This window comes from Rhinolophus hipposideros (assembly GCF_964194185.1).
Source record: "Rhinolophus hipposideros genome assembly, chromosome: 7".
Lineage (NCBI taxonomy): Eukaryota > Metazoa > Chordata > Mammalia > Chiroptera > Rhinolophidae > Rhinolophus > Rhinolophus hipposideros.
This window is the reverse complement of record NC_138053.1, coordinates 71917670-71937867: the sequence shown is the minus strand read 5'-3', so window position 1 is coordinate 71937867 and position 20198 is coordinate 71917670. Positions and strand designations below refer to the sequence as shown.

The 20198-nt window shown below is 36.2% G+C and overlaps 1 protein-coding gene across 13 annotated transcripts in view; it reads left to right on the top strand.

The window, feature by feature from the left end:
* NNT (nicotinamide nucleotide transhydrogenase) overlaps positions 1–20198 on the top strand; it is a 90593-nt gene that overhangs the window by 48636 nt on the left and 21759 nt on the right. For all 13 annotated transcript variants that reach the window (XM_081053887.1, XM_081053886.1, XM_081053889.1 and 10 more), the window contains 9 exons: positions 2289–2450; positions 3484–3594; positions 4438–4583; positions 5748–5943; positions 7641–7874; positions 9026–9186; positions 11209–11388; positions 17412–17571; positions 19683–19764. In XM_081053887.1, coding sequence (XP_080910013.1) covers positions 2289–2450; positions 3484–3594; positions 4438–4583; positions 5748–5943; positions 7641–7874; positions 9026–9186; positions 11209–11388; positions 17412–17571; positions 19683–19764 — 1432 coding nt within the window. The remainder of the gene's footprint in view (positions 1–2288; positions 2451–3483; positions 3595–4437; positions 4584–5747; positions 5944–7640; positions 7875–9025; positions 9187–11208; positions 11389–17411; positions 17572–19682; positions 19765–20198) is intronic.

Here is a 20198-nt window from a genome sequence, read left to right as displayed (position 1 = left end):
ACATTAGTTGTGCTTATCTGCACAGCTGGGTAAGACTGGGGAGCCAAACGTTTACATTGAAGAATAAGCACTGTAATACAGGTAAAGCCTTTGAGCGTTTGACTAACTTTCTCAGTTATTCACCTAGTAAACAACAAAATTCAGTTTTTTAATGTTTATCTCTTCTTTACACTTTAGCATAAAGTCTTTGTTTTTAAATTCATTTTCATGAAAACACTAAAGAATTATTGTAAAATATGGGTAAATAATTCATTCTGGCTATGAACTGTTTGAGTCTGACATTTAGATATTTGATTTTAAATTGGTTTCTTTTTCATAGAATGAATTAAAATGTTTAGATCTGCTTAGAACCAAAACAAAAGCAAACTGTAAAGAATTAAGGACCAGCACCAGGCACAGAGAATTCTTGTAGCCTCAGCATTCTCCTAATTCCCATGTGAGTCCAGATGTTTTAAAGCTAAGTATGTAACTCTCCTTGAATAAAGAGCAAGTCTCAGCAAAATGACCAGAAAAACCTCTCATTGTGAACATGGTGAATAGATGGGGCAGCGTCCCTACTTGTACTTACTTATAAAAAAGAAATCAGATTATTGTATTGTGCATGGAGAAATACATTATCAGAAGGATTGTAAGTTTCCATTTCTCTTTGAGATTCATTAGGAAATACAGTGAGGCATGTATGATGATTTACTTTTCTAAGTTTTTCTTTAAGTCAAAGTTTATTGCATTTTAATAGATATGACAGTAACATATTCCAGTGACTAAAAAGATGGTCTTATATTTGTTTTTCTTTGCCTTGAACTTCTTCCTTTATGATAAGAACAAGTGTTTTTCTTGATTATATGTTAGGAATCTGTTTGATAGCATTTTTCAAAGAATGTCATTTGCTTTTTTCCGCTTTTCTTTCTTTTTTCTCTGCCTTTCTCTTCTTTTTCCTGTTATGCAAACTATAGAAACAGCACATTTGACATTATTAAATGTATTATAGAAAATACATTAGTTTGTTAAATAGTTGGTAAGAAAATCTTCCGATGTGTGAGTTCTTTTTCCAGATGAGGACAGAAAGGGTTAATAATTTTACAGATGACGGTGCTGTAGCACAGAGATTAAGTAACTTGCCTGAGATCACACAGCTAGCAAGCAGTAGAACCAAGATGTGAACCAGGCAGCCTGGCTTAAGGAAAGGAACTTAACCACAGCCCTGTATAGCTTCTTTAATGTTTAACTGGAACACAAAACAATATTCTCTCTAACTCTCCCTCCAGTTGGTTAACGGGCCATGCACTGGAATACTGGAAATCTTATATGTGGGTGGGAAAGTATAAATTGAAACTACAGTTTTATTGAATGACTTAAGGTAAAGTTAATGTAAATTCCTAGATGATCCAGCTGTACCACTCATAAAGAAATAGTTCATATCAAGAAAAAAAAGTACCCAATTCAGGGAAGTTAAATTCCAGCTCCCTGGTCATCCATTATTATTCTGTTTTTACTGACCACTAGGTAACCCTTCCTTCTGTTGCGGAACAGCCGTTCACGTGTTTGCTATTAGGAAAGGCGATAATTAAAGATGTATGTTCCCAGCTGACTGTTTGTATTCTTCACATTCTTAATTTAATTTGTATTTTTTTCCCCCCTCTTCTTTGTAAAATCCTGTTTGATGACCTGGTGTTGAGGCTGGAGCTGACTGCCCTGGCCAGCAGTCCAGTCCAGATTCAGGAGCAATTGCAAAACTTCTGTCCTGGGTGGGTGGAAGCCATATGTTTTGGGGAGGTGCTGGAGTGAATGAAATCCTTCCTACTCTTTTCAAATCCCTCTTCCTCAGCCAAATCTGAGAGTGACATAAAATTGGCCTTACAAATATCCTGTCTTATAAAGGTGTCTTGCCCAAGTTGAAGTTGCTTTGGTAGCTCCTCCATAGGCCTGTAATTCTGAAATAAAAACGCTTATATAAACACATGTGGCATTGTCAGTGACACTTAAAACAGGGAAGTTATATAAAGGAAAACTTGCAAATTGTTATTAAGGTGACTCATAAATTTTACTAGATCTTTACAGTTTATTTTATTTTGGGGGCGGTGGTCAGGAAATTGAGATTTGTTCAAAATTTCTTTAACACCCTTCCCAATCATGAAATGTCTAAAAAAAATCTGATCGATGTTGGCAAGGGTGTGGAATTTAAAAGCATTGACTATTTCACATGTTTGTTTATGTGTGCGTATATGTGTGCTTTTAATCTTCCCGAGATAATTGGATGTCAGATGACACTTTTTCCTTTCTTTCTCTAGGTCTCACTGGGATGCTGGGTTTGGGCATTGCAGCTCCCAATTTAGCCTTTTCCCAGATGGTGACCACCTTTGGCCTGGCTGGCATTGTGGGCTACCATACTGTTTGGGGGGTGACCCCTGCCCTCCACTCACCACTGATGTCTGTGACTAATGCAATCTCAGGTTTGTTCTCTCTTGTTTTCTCTCATCTTAGGTTTTCATGGGCTTCTAGGAGCACTTTCAATGAGGTTCATAAAGTCTGTCTTTTCACATTGTATGTTTGTATCTGAGGTGGTGGTGTGGTGACTTGGGCTCCCAGCGGGTATGGGGGTGGGGTTGGAAGTAAGAGGCCGAGGGAGCGGGTCAAGCTTTAGGCTGCTTCCATTTCAAGCAGTGCAGAGTCGTTATTTCTTTTACTTATGGTTTCCTTTAAAGAAAGGACTCCTGGGATAGAATATGGAAATCCGTGTTTCCTAGAGTCATAGTTGCAGCATCGTTTAGGGGCTCTGAAATTCAGCAAAACAATCCGTCTAGCAAGTCTATAGTAGACCACACCTGGCGTCACGTTCACACTGTAGCGTATGGGACAGGAGACACAGCTGGCCAGCGGGGCACATCAGGTGTTTTTCTGTTTGAGTCTTTCCAGCAGTCTATGCAGCAGTCCACACTGCTGCCCAGGAGCTGTTCTCTTTGGCCCCCAGCGAGAGCTCAGATCGGAGGACTGAGACCCACATTGGACGGATGTGGAGCTGCTCTGCACAGAAGCTTTCTGGCTCCAGTGGGCCTGTCTTATAACATTGCCACAGGCATAGCTTCCAGCGTCTCCACAGGGAGCGTGTCCAATCCCAAAGAGCACTGTCCTTAGGAAAGCCCAAATCTATGGCTTCACCATCTTGTATGATAGTTCATCAACAGTTCCAGTTTAGATGCAGTTTATTCATCAGGGGTCCCTTTTTACCATAAACAATGGTGTCTAATATCCTTATTGATTTATATCTTTAGCAGGGGAACAGAGATAGAAAGTTAAAGGAAGCTGAACTTCTTAGGCAAAAAGAGAAAAAGGTTTGTTAACTCTCTGCCCACAGTAGTACATCAGTGAGAATGGTGTGTGAGAACTTTCTTCTTTGTGACTCTGTGCACGTGAGGTCCTTCAGCTATGACATGTGATTTGGTGGTGTCACTGTAACTATTGACCATATTGATGCTTTCTTCCTAGGGTTGACTGCAGTTGGTGGGTTGGCGCTGATGGGAGGACACTTGTATCCTTCCACAACTCCTGAGGGCCTTGCTGCTCTTGCTACATTCATATCCTCAGTCAACATTGCAGGTATGATGACGGTAAAAGAATCCAGAGTACTATACTTAATAGAGACATGAGAAGCAAATATAAGCCAATGTAAGATAGACATTCTGATTTTAAGACTTTGTGCCTTTAAGAAATGTTGCACTCAGACCATAAATGCTCTCTGTGAAGGAAAATTAGTTATTTTGCCCATCTGTAATTTTTAGAAACTCGTTTTATAAAAACCACTCCCCAGAACCCTAAAACAAACAAACAAACTGATATCTTGCTACAAGTTAATTGGAAAATTATTGAATGCATAGTTTGGAATTAAGTTGACTTAGAGCTATCACCATAACATCTCTAAATGAGTATAATTTTAGATAAAAGTTTAGCCTTTTGCCTTACCCTGGCCTGTGTGTGTTTCTAAAAATTGGAAGCTTAGTACCTCATTTGTGCACAAAGCTCATCTGATGCTATTTTGTAGCTAAAAATTCTTTAATGGGTCCAAGAAACCTGGTGCCTGTTAATATGGAATTTTTTTCTTTTATCATTTATTGTAAGGTTTAACAAACAGAATAACCTATTAGAAAATAAATCCTGGCCTTTGGTCATTTACATTCCCAAGCTGTTTGAATGGCTGTTTACTTTCAGTTATGCAGAAATAGTTGGTTCTGCCTTGATAGCAAGTTCAGATTTTTTTCTCCCCTTCAGTGGAACTGGCTTGTATAAGTAGAATAACTTTTGATTTTGAGGGTCTAAAATGTTATTTAAAATGCTTATCCATAGATGATATAGGTCTGCTTAAAATAGAAAAATTGCAACACTTTAAAAAATCATGTTGCTCAAAGAGATAACCTCTTTCTGTTTTATATCTGCTTTGATAAGGTGGCTTTCTGGTGACTCAGAGAATGTTGGATATGTTCAAGCGTCCCACTGATCCCCCAGAATACAATTATCTGTATCTGCTGCCTGCTGGTACCTTTGTTGGAGGCTATTTAGCTGCCCTCTCCAGTGGTTATAATATTGAACAAGTAAGAAGCTCTTTTGAAAGTTTTAATTTTTTTCCGCTGGGTTTTTCCCCCAATTGTATTTAACATTGTCATTACCAACATTTAAACTCTATCAAGCAAATACAACAATAACTCTAGAAACATCCTGGTCAAATAAAGCGTTCTCATCCCCTAAGAATCAGGACCCTGCTAACGGAATGTGCAAATGTGGGTTTACCTGTTTCTCTCTTAAGTTTTTCCACATGTGAAAAGGTTATTAGTATCCTCTTTATAGACCTGGCTGGATAGTTGTAGGGACGCAATGAAATAATCAGAAAAATGTTTATTATTAAATATTAGTCCTTTTCTTACTTTTTCTGCCCTATAAATCCAGTGCATCATCTTGTTACTAGATGTGCCAATTAATTTAAAACAGATAGGTTAAAAATTAACACTGTGTAGAAGAAGAAACGATCAAGTTGAACTTCTGAAAGTTCTATGTCTACATGTAATTTTAATAGAGACTCAATTTCGACCTCAGTATTTTCCATTTCTTTTCGATGACTATCGTTATTACAACCTCTCTGACAGCAGAAAAATCATGTCTCTCTTGGTTTACCGTTTCCAACATGGAGCATTTGTTGAATGAACAGTCTTTTTTTGAGAAGAGTTGGAGCGGTGAGTCAGAGAGACCAGGCCTGACCCAGATTGGCTATTTACTGATCATTTGACCTTGGAAAGACTGTAACGTCTTCAGGCTTTGGTTTTTCCTTTTGTAAAGTGAGGGTGATGAGTCTTTCCTCCTGTGAATCTCATGGGACTGGGTTACAACATAAATAAAGCGTGTGGCGTGGTACCTGACACAACGTCAGCAGTTGGCACCTCTATACTAATAGCATTTGGTCACGTCTAGAGCCCTCAATAACTCAGTTTAAATTTGGGCACTTTGTATGCATTTGTGCATGCTGTCAAATCCGGAAGAACCCCGTTTTCATAAATCATATAATTGCAAGTACCATTTTCAGGTATTTAATATCCCTAATGGATAGGAAAATATAGAGACATTGAAAGAGCTCATATCGATCCCTCTATTGTCCGAATTTAAAATTGTCCGCAGAGAGGCATGTTTCCTCAGGAGAGGTCCTCCTGCTAATAGACTGAAAATTTTGATAGCTTCTCTCTCTCTCTTCTGTTTCCTTTGGAAAGATCATGTACCTGGGCTCAGGTCTGTGCTGTGTTGGTGCCCTGGCCGGCCTTTCCACCCAGGGAACAGCTCGTCTTGGCAATGCACTGGGCATGATTGGGGTGTCTGGAGGCCTGGCAGCCACCCTGGGAGGCCTAAACCCGAGCCCAGAGTTGTTAACTCAGATGTCTGGAGCAATGGCTTTGGGCGGTACCATTGGTAAGCACTTGTGGGTTTCTACCTTTATGTGAATGCCCATGCCGATTTTTTTAGCCCACTCTTTTGACTCAGCTGATGGACCTGCTCAATTAAATGTTTTAAAATGTTTGTATTTGAATGAGAATTATACTAATTGTGATGACTGTTCACCAAACTAAAATAGATAAATTATATTAGAAACAAAAGTAATAATACTATCTATAACTTTCTGATTAATTTATTAGATTTTGTTATTTTTGCTCTCGAGGTCATTCATGTTTATTATATCTGTATGGTAGAAATACTATGTAATAGTGAGCGACTGTACCTCACATTGGTACATCACATTGGTAGCTTGAAATTGGCCAGGGTAGTTGTATTGACATCACATTGGTAGCTTGAAATTGGCCAGGGTAGTTGTATTTACACCATGGAAATCAACAAATGCTACAAATTGTTTTGTTGATTGTCCAGACCTAGGAAAGTGATGGAGAAAATTTTAATAATGCAGCTTAAACTTCAAAGTGTGTTGTGTCTAGCCGTTACATTGTGAATAGCACAAAAGATTGAGCAAATATTTTTCTAGTATTTGAAAACTGTTATTACCATGTGAGTGAAGTCATCACTCACATGGTTGACAGTGAAGTTTTCACATATATATCTTCTTTCACTTTCATCTGACTTGTTAATGCAAACAAAAATACTTTCCAACATTCATGTGGGAACTACACTCATTCATCAGTTGCAAATACTAGGTTGGGTACAGATACAAGAGTTTGGCAAAAATTAACCAAAGCATTTTGTGAAAATCAGTTGGCTCTGTGGAATTTACAATAAAGAGTATTGCATATTTTATTATTATTTGAAAATTGTGTGTACATACCTGTATATCAGTAAAGAATCATGTGTATACGTATACACGCAAATGTTTTTATTCTGAGGAGCTGGTGGTTAAATATTTTCCAGGACAGCATTAGCTTTTGGCCCCCTTTTATAGTTCCCCAGGAAAGCTTTGGGTCCTCTCTTGACAGTGCCTAGAAAGGTACTTGAAGATAAATGCCTGGCTGTAGGTTCATGGCAGGAGACCTTTTAGACATTATCTTAGCAAATATTCTGAGCCCCACTCTTTCTATATCACCTATCTAGAGCCATGCAACTCCTTTAGACTCTCCTAATTTGGACATTTGCTATACAGATATTTGCATTTCTTTCCACCCCTTTTCCCCATCCACAACATATTTGCATTTCTTTACCTTTGGCCTTGGCTCCCTCCCACCCACCTGAAAACCTATGTCTTCTTCATATTCCAGCTGTTTCAGGAGCAAGTGTTGGCTTATAGAGAAGAGGGCCTGGGTTATTCATGCTGTGGGGAGAATTTAAGGGGATTTAATTGGAGTGTTAAGTAATCTGAAGATGGGGTAGGCCAGGGGCGTGTTCGAAAGTTGCAAGGGGAAGAGGCACGTGATGATGCTGTGTGTGTTTGGGTTTTTTGGAGTTGGGCCTTGGTGAGATGTGTTGAGAAAACCTGCTATTTTGAAAGGGTATGTACAAGTACATCCAGTGCCCTTACCTCCTGTATAGTCTCTATAGACTATATTTAGCCCATACTTGGAAGCTGATATTTATTGGTGACAAGGATAGAAGTGTGGTCTTTATTGTGGTTACTTCTCCAGGGTCTGTCAAATTTTAATTTCTCTTTGACCTTCATTTTCCAACAGGATTGACAATTGCCAAACGTATCCAGATTTCCGATTTACCTCAGTTAGTTGCTGCTTTCCACAGTTTAGTGGGCTTGGCCGCTGTGCTTACTTGCGTAGCTGAGTATATTGTAGAATATCCACATTTTGCTGTGGATCCAGCAGCAAATCTCACCAAGATTGTGGCCTACCTCGGTACTTACATCGGTGGTGTCACGTTTAGTGGGTCTCTTGTTGCCTACGGAAAATTGCAGGGTAAGTTATTCAACATAACGTAGAGGTAAATTTCTATTGTTTCGGGGGTTTAGGGGTCCATTTCAATTTCAGAAAATAGCTCAACAGTAGAACTTGTTAGGTGAAGAGTTTGCGTAGCACTCAGAAGTACATAAATGCTCTTTTCTCTCTATAAAGATGGCTTCCCTTTATTGTTCCTTGTAAGTCTCATACTCATAACGCTTTGAAGCTATTTCTTGTGAGGGCAGCTAGTGGAGGAAACCGGTATGCAGAAATTTGCACAGAGGGACTAGTTGACATTTGATAATACATATGAACAAAATAACATCTTCATAATCTTTGGTTAGAGATGCATGTGCAGAGTTCACAGAAATGAACTTTATGTATTTTCCAAAATAGAGAGAAGCTTATTGAATAAGTTCATGTGATTGGTATACAGTGCTTATCTTGAAAATAAATGCACATCTTAGGGCTCTAGTTTGGCAACTTTTGCTACTGCTAAAGCCAGTCATGAAAATAGGACAAAAAAACCGTCACATGGGCTACTTTCAGTGTTTTCATGAAAAAGTGAGTCTAGAGAAACTAGTTGTGATTCATAACTCTGGTCTTGCCTCTTAGTAATCAAGTCATTAAAATTAAATGACCTTCCGTGAAGCTTAAAAAATCACAAAAAGAACCTCAAACCTACAACGTCCTTGTCTCATGCTCTGTTGTCAGAAACAACTAGCAAACCAGGTTCTTCTCACTTGGGCTCAGTTGATACAATCAGAAATGCTAGTGTGCTAGGACTTTGTTTTGAAGTTTCACATAAATAAAACCACACTTAACAACTTCCGTCTTGGTCCTATGGGAAAAAAGTGACTCTTCAAGATTCCATGGCAGAGAGTAAAGAAATGTGTGTGATCAAAGAAAAGTTGAGTCATACTTTTCTTACTTCCGTTAATATTTGTTATGTGTAAGAACTCTTCCGTTAATATTTGTTATGTGTAAGAACTCTACTTTGCTTTTATGTTTTGGTATCTGGTGATATAATGTGATATTTTAAATACTATGTTTTAATTCTAAGGTTACATTTTGGTACTTTAGGATTAAATGACATACACTTAGGAGTATGTGTGTGGGAGTTTCTTATTTCATGTTCTAGGTTCTGACTGCCATGTGCTTGGTTCTAGGTATCCTGAATTCTGCCCCTCTCCTGCTCCCTGGAAGGCACTTACTCAATGCAGGCTTGCTGACTGCTAGTGTGGGTGGAATGATCCCATACATGATAGACCCCAGCTTCACCACTGGCATTCTCTGTCTGGGCTCTGTGTCGGCTCTCTCTGCTGTCATGGTAAGAAGTCAGGGATGGAAAGCAGACACTTAGCGAGGAACGGGGATTATTTTGTTAGATTACAGTCTAATCATATTTCTCTCTCTTCAGAACGACTGATGGAATAAACATGTTTTAAAATGATCTTATTGTTTATCTTAGAATCTGGAGAAAATAGAAAAGTATAAGAAGAAAATCCCTCTCTCCACTTAATTGTTCCTTTCAAGTTGTCACATGTAACATATTTATTGCTCTGGCATCTTTTCAATGAATCAATATGTTGGTGAAAGGGACTTTAAAAAAGCCAAGCATGTAAATTCCACTTATTATGTGCTTGCTATGTGACAAGGCCTACACAGTAGTGCTTTGAGGTTTATGTGATAAGTGTAAGATAGTTCCTGCCCAGTAGTTGCTCTCACGTTCATTGGAAGCTATGACACCAAGTCAAATAATTATATAAAATGAGATGCAGTTAATAAACTCTTGTGTTCAGTGAGGGAGTTCAGTAAAGCCTTTCATGATAGGTTTGTCCTCTTTCTACTTTTTGCATTTAGTATATTGATACATACAGTATTCTTTAGTTGTCTATATTTTACGATTTAGCATTTTGTTATATCAGTGTATAATGCTCTGTGGTGCATATAGCTCTGTGTTACTAAGTAATTGATTTATGTAATTTAGTCCAGTGTATACTTTGTAGGCAAAGTTTATGTTTTAAGTTTTTAAAAAATTTACAGTGCTTAGCACAAAGTTAGACATAGAGTAATTGCTTATAAACACTTATTGGCTGCTTGGTTCAGAAATAACAAGATTTACAGTGTTACAATGGTACTGATTTTTATGTAATATTTAAGAGTTAGGCCATGATTTCAGCACAGAACCTTTGCAACACTGAAAAGTAACTTAAAATTCTATGTTTATATGACTACTGATCATCCAATTTTATTCTGACTTATAAGCACTGATTTTTGTTTTATTTTAAACAAAAGAAAAATAGTTTTGATATTTTCTATCTAATAGGGTAGAAGAGGTAAAAAAAATCTCAAAATCAAACCTGTAGCATTTCAATGTTAAAACTTCAAGAATTGATATTTTTGAGAAGAGGTGAATTTGATATTTAAAAGATACGTAATGACTGAGAATGAGTAAGATAAAATATTTTGCAGATGAATTTCATTGTTTTTGGCTTACTTAAGTAATACATGAGTCCATTTACATTGTAACAAACTCAAAATACATAGAAATATGTGGAATAAAAAACAAAACTCTTTCTCCCCACCATCCCTTTCCTTTCCCGTGTTTAGTGATTTTGGGTTGCATTATGGACATCGTGAATGATATAGAGACTATGGATTCTGTTGTATTCCTTTAAAGTGTATTGATTATAATTTTTTATTCATTTATCTTTGTAGGCAGCTCACATGGCTGGATCCAAATTTCAAATTCTGGCTCCCCTAGGGTGGTGGGCAGCTGCAATCTATTGCTATTCTATCCTTAACAGAATTGCTTGGAATATGACCACATGTGCCTAGTTCAGGAGTCAGAGATTTGGGCAGCGTTTATACATAGGAATTGGGGCTTTCTTTCTCTAGTCTACTCCTTTGCAGAATTTCCCTTTTCTCTTTCTAACTGCCTTAGTCACCCTAAGCCATAACCTTAGATCTTCAAACTAGTAAGACTGTGGACTTATATTTTAGTTTTAACTGTTTCACTTGGCACCCATAAAGGCCTTCCCTTAGGCCAACACCCCTGGGAAATTCACTCGGTACTGTTAACTTTTTGTCCAATTGTAGACCCCTCTCCAGTTTCTGCATGCTTTTCATCTTCATCACGGTCTTTTAGAGATTTAGGGATTTTATTTTGGTGGGGGAGGTGATTCATTGTTTACATTTGTTATATCTGTGGAAGTTGGTCTGATAGGAGGCACCAGCAGTGGAATGTATGTGTAAAGAAACTAATTGGAAAACAGTAGTGATTAAGAACCAGGATGTTCCATGTCAGATGTTTTAATAATTTTGAGTTACACTTTGCTTTCCTTCCTAGGGTGTGACTTTGACGGCTGCTATCGGGGGTGCGGACATGCCAGTCGTCATCACGGTGCTGAACAGCTACTCAGGCTGGGCCCTGTGTGCAGAGGGTTTCCTGCTCAACAACAACCTGCTGACCATCGTGGGCGCGCTCATCGGCTCCTCAGGTGCTATCCTGTCCTACATCATGTGTGTGGTAAGAATCACGTGTCTGAAAGAAAAGGAAATGGTGTTCTGCAAATAAAAATGTGTCTGTCATTTCTCTCATTTACAGTAAAAACAACTGTGTCCACTTTTATTCTCTTCAGCAGAACTATGAGACTGTATTGTTGGAATACATTTGCAAGACTGCTTTTTGAAGTACTCAAGTGTAGATGATTAGGAAAATTGAATGTAAAAAGAAAAATCTGACTCCCTCCATCTGAAGATAAAACACTTCAGATTTGGGGTTATTTCCTTCTATTTTTTTGCTTTGTGTATTACTTCTTGGTATATTTTACTTGTCTGATCATATAGTACACTGTTTTACATTGCATTTTTAAAAATCTTACAAACTATATACTTTCCATTTTCTAATTAAAAATGCTTTTCAAATATTATTTCAAGGGACTTCATAGTAATCCATCATATGGATGTACAAAATTTATTTGCTTTTTCCTTAATGCTGTACCTGTTAGGTTGTTTGATTTTTATTTCTCTTTGTACGTAGATACATCTTCTGATTTTTCTCTTATAATCGATTCCTAGAAGCAAAAGGATATGCTCATTTTATGGGCTCTTTCTGCTTATTGCTGTGTTGTTTCCAGAAAGCATGCTGCACTTTACACTTCCACTGGTCATCTGTGAGAGTGCCTGTCTTGAAGTTTTGTGGTCAGCATGATTTAAAAAAAAAAGAAAAAAAATTAACAAGACAAATACTTTCTAGCCTCCTTTTTGTTTTTAATTTTCTTGATGGCAAGAAGATATCCTGCAAATAATTAAAACTTTGACTAGAAACCTTTTTCTAATTATGGATATTATTCTCTAAATAATAGTTTTAAATGACTGTGAAAAGACAAACATGAAACTGAGTGAAATCAGAATGTGAACTTTATACTGATTAATAATTCAGGAAAAGGATACTTACCCCACCTTCACTCTTTCATTACAATATTAAAAAAAACCCCTTATTTTACAATTCAGAATTTCTCTTATATTTTAATTAAAAAACTCCCTGTAAATTAAGTGCTGATTTATTTTTTATAATAAAAATTAGTTTTCTTTGGTCCTATTGCAAAATAAAGGATTTGATAGCCCAAGTTCAAAACAAGCTAAGAGGTTTTGAAATTAGATCCCCCAAGTTGTTCAGGGAATTTGGAAAGGCAGAAGTTTGTGTCGCCTATTTGAAAAGTGTCACTTGGGGTTTTTAAAAACAAATGTTTCTGAAGAAGAAAAAATTATTCAATTGTATTAGAAATAGTTTTTTCTAAAAATGAGTTTTTAACCCTTAGTTTGACTTTGCTTCATTTGGTGAATTTGAGTGACCAGCAGGGGACAGCAGATTTTCATTAGTGGTTGTAGTTGATCAAAATGCTGATTTTCAAATTAAATGGGAAGATTTGAATTTTAACAAAGTTAGTGGCTTACTGATATGGGGAGAGGAGAGAAAGCCTTGTACCTAGTTCTTGAAGTGTCATCATGGGTACCTTTTTGCCTTTATCCTTTTTTTTCTTAAATGGTTTTCTTTAGGTTTTTAAATTTGTGAATAGTATTCCCCAAATTTCTGTGTGTCTGTGTCTCTTTTATTTCCTCTCCTGTGCCTTCTTTATTTAGTTGCTTATATTATTGTTGGTTATAGTAACTACAGTAACTTTTACAGTAGCAATTCTGTAACAGTAACTAGAATAAGACAGTAAGAGGCTCTAATTGAAAGTACTCTTCTATGTGTAGTTCTTTCATTATATCATCTTTCTCTTATCTTTTTTCTATTCTTTCATATTTCTTTAACTATTTTGTCTCGTTTTTCTGTTTCTGTTTCCACTGCCGCTATTTATTGTTGGGATACCGCAGATATTTTTTATTTCTATACTGTGCATAAGGCTAACAAGGTATTCTTATAGCTGTCTGACCATACATGTCACACTAGGTCAGATTGATACTCTTATTTGTAATAGGAAATTGTATTAATGTAGATTCAAGGACAGTTGAAGCTTTAATTTTTAAAAATTATTCAATTATAAAAATAAAAGATGTTTAATGTGGAAAATTTGGAAGAAAATAGACAAGGATAAATAAGAATATAAAATAATCTATAACCCCATTATCACGTAACTGTTAACATTTAATATTCTAATTCTGATCTTTTTACTTGCTTATGTTTAAACACATTCTATGTTGTTTCAGTTTCTAACAGTTTTCTAATAATTTTTAGTGTCTACTTAGATGTTACTATATCACATAGATATATCATTATCCAATCTCAGATTGTTAATTGTTTTGAGCTTTTTTTCTCTGCAGTACATTCTCCTTGTGCATCTTTGATTATTTCCTTAGGTCAAATTTTTATAAGTACAATGAACTTGGACAAAGGGGGTAGGATCTTGTTGGCTGTTGATATTGATAAATTGATTTCCAGAAATAATTCTCTAGTCAATCTTTCACCAGTTAGTGATGTGTGAAGTGCTTGTTTTACTGCACACTTATTAGAAAACAAACAAGACAACAACAAAACAAGCATGCCATATTTTTCAATTTTGAAGATAGAAATTTTCTTTCCTTCTAAATTTTCCTGACTTCTGACTTTTTATATTAATCTTCGTTGATTCTTAGCCTGTGCTTGTTTCTTATAAGAAACTGTTTCTTCACGGCCAGTGCTTAGCAACACGGAGTGGTTCATATTACTGAAAAAAATGAAATAGCTGCTCGTAATTGGGTGAAGTACAATACTGCTGCCATTACATTGGGTACTTTACAAATATTAGCTCATTTAATACCCACACTAATTCTGGAGGTAGGGAATATTATTCTCATTTTACAAGGAAGCTATTTTAAGATGTCATTTATTATTCTCTTTTGTATTTATGGAGCCTGACCTAGCACCTAGTACATTCAAATGAATATAATAATTTTTGAATGAACATTAGATGAATATTTTGTTTGTTAGCTAATTTCACATTTTGGTACCCTTTCTGAATAGGTTCTGATAGCGTACATACTATCATACATCAATATACAGTAATATTACCAGGTATTGTATCTCCATTATTTAATTATTTATTGAAGGAAACATGCAAGTCCAAACCAGAATAGAGTGGTTTTGTTATGTGAGAGGGAATGGAATGCACCCTAAGTGGCTAATTAGTGTCCCTAAAACTAAATTTTTATTCTGACAAAAAATTATTTTGGGTGTCTTCCGAGCCTAATGTTGTGGTTACACAGATCCAGTATTGTAAAATGTCAACAGTGTCCAACAACCAGCTTAAATGAATGATTTGCTTTGTATCCAGATGTCATTAGACATTAACCTCTTTATGATTTTATAGTCCATTTGCTTGAGATAGTGTCCTGGGAAATAGAGGGCTTTTAAAACGGAACATTTTTAGACCAATTTTTTTTGATTTTTGCACTTTGTTGCTCGTTTCCAAATGAAAATAGAACAGAATGAAGTGGATCAAATCCAAACCAAAAAAAAAGAAAAAAATTTTTTTTGTCTCGCTACCAATTAATTAGTACCTACAAAGCATTGAAATGAGAGATGCTAGTAGATGGATATATGTGATTATTGCTTTGGTTTTTGTCTGTTTTATGACCTTTCCTTTGTGTTCAGATTTTTTTTTTTACGTTTTCCTTAGAAGTATGTGAATTAGGCTTTCTTTAATGTAGCATACAATTTTCATTATAGAGCTTAGTAACTTAAAAGGAACAGTGTTGGACAGTGTTGCCAATACTTTGTCTTGGAAGCTGGGAACTCTTCAATCTGTGGATCAGTGGTCACAGGATCGTCTCATTAATCACTTAAGCAAGCCAAAAAAAAAAAACAAAAAAAAAACCAGAAACAAAACAAATCCTTAAGCCCTAAACATTTGTTGAAAATATGATGTTGCAATGGTAAATTCAGAGATGAAAAATAATTGTTTTTAAGAGACCACATGGAATTAGTTTAATGGTGATATAATTGTGGATACGTGTTTAACAAGTTGACTTTGATTGTTAAACTACTGTGTGGTTCCCTTTTTTTTTTCTCCCTAAGATGCCATCAGAAGTGGGTACACATTAATTATGTGTCCTCAGAAGTTCTTTCCTTCTCCTTCATTCAGTTTTATAGGAAGTAAAGAATGGTTCCTTTTAAGTCAAGTCAGAATAAAGTGGTTATGTGCTCTACATCTGTCTCTACAATCACGACCCTCTGTTGTCTGTTCCTCTACAGGATTGCGGGTCATGGCATGGGTGTGTGTGTGTGTGTGTGTTTGTTTAAGTTATCTATGACAGAAATATCTTAATGTCTGAAATAGTCCTTTGAATCAGTTTTTAAGGGCAAAAATTTGATGGAACATATTTTTGGTAATTTCAGAATTCTGTAATTCAAAACGAGAAAGAATATATCACAATCAATAGATGTTGAATATTTGGGAAGTCTCAGGGTGGCTATTTAGATTTTCATTAAACCTTGGATTTAAGTAGAGGAGATTGTAGTAAGAACTTAAAACTTCATGTCAGATTGGGACTATGAACTTAATTAAAAGCATTACTTAATTTTTCTCTGACCCTCTTGTCTGTTAATATATATAAAGATATTCTGGGCTTTATTTTATATGTAATAATCTTACACAAGTTTAGTAGATTTTAGGCTCTGTAAAATGTGAATGTTGCATCTGATCACTGAGCTTAGGTCAAAAGAACAAGTTAAATTCTGACAACATTTGGTCCACATTTGAAACTTAGGTTATTGATATGTTGCCTTTAGTCCAGTGTGGCTCTCTGCTCATCTTCTCTGCTCCTTTACCTCTGTCCCCCCTCAGCAATATATGTACTTGTCTCCCCTAAGGTAGTACCAGGATGGGCTGTGTTTGGATGGTGGTAATGTTTTTTTCCTAAAGTGATTTTCACTATAAAATCCCCATGTACTTTTAATAATAAAATGTTGTCTTTTTTGTTTTTATGTAATAGATTGACATGTAACCTTTAAATGGTATAAAAAAATGGGTCAGTGGTATGTTTATCACCACCCTTAAAATAGGGTTTAATAATTTTTTGGAATTTTTTCTGAAGTGATAAATTCAGTTGTAATTATGTAGAATGACTGCTTTGATCATGTACAGTGATTTGAATTCTTGCAATGCATTTGATTACTCAGAACGTCTAGCTTCTTGTCTTTTTTCTTTCCTTTTACCACCTCACCTCCCAGAGGTCTACAAATGAATTGTTTTCAAAACCAGATAAATTATTGTCACATTTTCGTTGTGGTGTTTGTACGATACATTGTTGGGTGATAGTAACTGAACATGCAATGAAAAGTGCCTTCCTATTTTTTTCCCCCAAGATTGTTTTTCTGATTAAAAGGGTAGGTGTAAATTATAATGAAACAGTACATATAAACTCACTCATCTATCTTTTTGGAAGCGAAATATTTTAGGAGTCTAATAATGAACCCAGTCATTTCTACTAATAGCTTCATGGAGCTGATTGGATAATCAGACGGTATCAGCCTTCACATTTCTTTGTTTCTTGACGGCAGAGGGCAGCAGAGTTCTAAATGAAATGAGTCCCTTTTGATTCCTCCTGGTTGCCTCTTGACAGCTTGCAGCTGGCAGCAGAATTCACCTGAGACCTGTAGGGTCACCTTGTAAAACTTCTTATTCCTGTCGTTCTGTTTTACTCTTGTGAAATACACGTGAATGTGGAGGTAGAATTCAGTATACAGATAATAATAACTAGATCTGAATTTTTCATTAATTTCTTATTGTTATTAGTAACTTTCTATTAAATGCTTTTATAATTACTCCTTTACTGAAAATATGTCAGTATACAGTGGATTTTATAGAAAAAATGCTTTGATTTCCCAGATGTCTTTTCATTTAAATTTTTGAAATAATTTTCAGAAGCTAGATCAAATTTGTCTGGTTAAAATGTTTTAGATGATTACATAAACCTCTTTAAATGATTCTGAATATCATAGGATTCTTATTATTTTAAAAAAGTTACATGGATTAAACTCTCACAGCTAATAATTTTGTGTTCCAGGCAATGAATCGCTCCCTGGCTAATGTGATTCTTGGAGGCTATGGTACCACTTCAACAGCTGGTGGAAAACCCATGGAAATTTCTGGCACACATACAGAAATCAACCTTGAGAATGCAATTGACATGATTCGAGAAGCTAATAGCATTATTATTACTCCAGGTAAAAAAAACCAAATTAAAAAAAAAAAAGCAAACAACCTTTAATTGTAATTGATTACATCAAAACCAGTTTCTTATAATAGGAAAAATCTAATGGGAACTTCTTCATTTTTGGAAACTTAGAAGCAATCCTATCTTACTAAACGAAAAATCATGAGAATTCTCAGCTTAGGTTAATATTTTGGGGATCACATAGAGAGTCCAAAAATTGATGTAATGGTTCTAGCAGTGTCATTCTGTGATTTTGTACAAATGTTTAAATCATCTTTGAGTCTTGGTTATTTATTTCTCATTGATAAGTTTTGGGCCTATTGTCAGGATTAAGTTAAGTGTAGTAAATGTTAGTAAATGATAATCTCTTTCTTTTCAAAAGTAAATATTTAAAAATCGTAGAGAAACCTGTGGTTGCCAACAAGATGAGGTCACATGGCCTAGGAGAAAAAGCTTGGTCTGGGAGTCATAGCATCTTACTTTGGTTCTTAGTTTTGCTTCTAACAGTCGACATGACATTGACCAAGTTGTATAATCTTTCCAGGCCTCGGTGTCCTTCTTTTCTGAGGTTTAGTTCAGTTCTTCTTCACTATGATCACAGAATGCTGATGTTATAAGCAATACATTGGCTTCAAATTACGATTTTAACTCTATCATTCAACGTCATAGGAGTTTTCTGTAAAGAAAATCTGTTGATATGTGGGTAGTTTGTTGATTGGTTATAAGATACGAATAACAAACATTAGCAGAACTGAATGTTCAGGTGCAAGCCTTCTCAATTGGGTAAAATGTCATTTTCTGGAGACATTTGAAAATGTGGGCTTGGGATTTTGGTTGTCTCAAAGAGAAAACTGCTACTGTCATTTATTGTGTGGGAGCAGATAAGCTATAAATATGCTATAATACCTGGGACATTCCTGCAGGAAGAATTGTTCCAGCCAAAGTGGCATTAGTGTTACCTGTTGAGAAACATGGCACTAGAGTATAAAGGTGGAAAGATGTAAAGGATACACTCTTTTCCCTTTGGGCATTTTCCATCTAGTGAAGAAGTCAGATAGATAAATAAAGTAAGGTGGGTTATGGTAAGGGCCAAGCTGGACTGTGTAGACAATTTTTCTACCATGGGGAACCTAAGAAGGATTGTCGGGAGGTAAGGATTTGTTCTGGGCCTTAGAGGATGGGTGGTATTGGGGGTGGGGGAAGGCAGAGGCAATAGTTTGAGAAGAGACTTGGTATTTGGAAAAGTGGGGGTAGAAAAGTTGGGGACAGATGTGCGATTCATTTTACAAGGAGAATGGGCAGAATTGTAGGGGGTTTAAGGAGAAGGAAGACATATGAAGTTTTTAGTCATACCTGTAATAACATTAGAAATGTTTTTTTTTTTTCTCCTTTGTCAGAGGGAAAGTTTTGTTTTCGACAAAAAAGGGTTTCCCCTTTATTTTAGTTTTTTATTAATTTTTTTTGTTTTTTTAAATTATTAGTTTCTAAGTTTTTTTTGGAGACATTAAGTTTGGGGTGGAGATGGGACAATGGACATGCTGTATTGGCGCTCAAATGACAGACCCTGAGCCTGGAGACAGAGTGGGAGTCGTCAGATGGTTTTTGAAGCCATGGGGTGGGCTGAGATTTCCCAAGGAGAGTGTGAGAGGCAAAGTTAAAGCCCTGGGGGACCTTCATTGTAAGGGGGAGAACAGAAGGAAATTGAGTCACAGAAATTGAGGAAGAATAGGAGCAAAGTTAAGGGGGGAACCAGGGAATGCAGTGTTATCAAAGCCAAATATGAAGATAATTTAAAAACATTTATGAGAGAGACAGAGAGAATGAAAGAGTGAGAGCAAGAGTGAAAGTGTGTGTGTGAGTGAGAGAGAGAGAGAGACACAGGTGTATGTGTGGTGTGGTGTGTGGGGAGGCGTGGCCAGCAGTATCAGGTACTACGGAAGATTGAGGAGGGAACCACTAGATTTTGAATTTGAAATTCAGTCCAGTATTTTACAAACTCCATATTATAGGTTTGCTTTCATTTCTAGTCCTGTTAACTGATTGCCTTTTGGGCATAAAATTATGTTCATAAAATTTCAAAATAAAAATCATATTCTTCTGTGTTCTTAACGTTCCTCGTAGGCTATGGTCTCTGTGCGGCCAAAGCTCAGTACCCTATCGCCGATTTGGTAAAGATGCTCTCTGAACAGGGCAAGAAAGTCAGGTAAGTGCTTCCAGTGAGAGGATTGCAGTGTGTGTGTGAAAGAAAAGGAAAACAGATGACTTTTTTTTTAGATGAGTATTTCTTTTTTTAAAAATCTTACATGTAATTTCTGTTAATTAAGAAAAGAATATTGTGCTTATTGAATGAAATCCAAGAACACATAAATAGGAAAAAGAAAAAAGTAATTATAGTCCCATTGCCCAGAGACAACTAGTATTAGCAGTTTGGCCTATTTACTACCACTTAAAAATTTATTTCATGTGGTAAGAATGCTTCTTACATAACTGTTACTTTATACTAGGTCAACAGCAAGCAGCCCTCCATTTCTGGTGCTCTGCATGTTCAAAGAAACTCCTCCCTTAACAACTATGGAAATGATCCCTGAAAGTACTAGTCTTTCTGTCATTTGTTTTGAGTGGAGAGAACCAGAGATG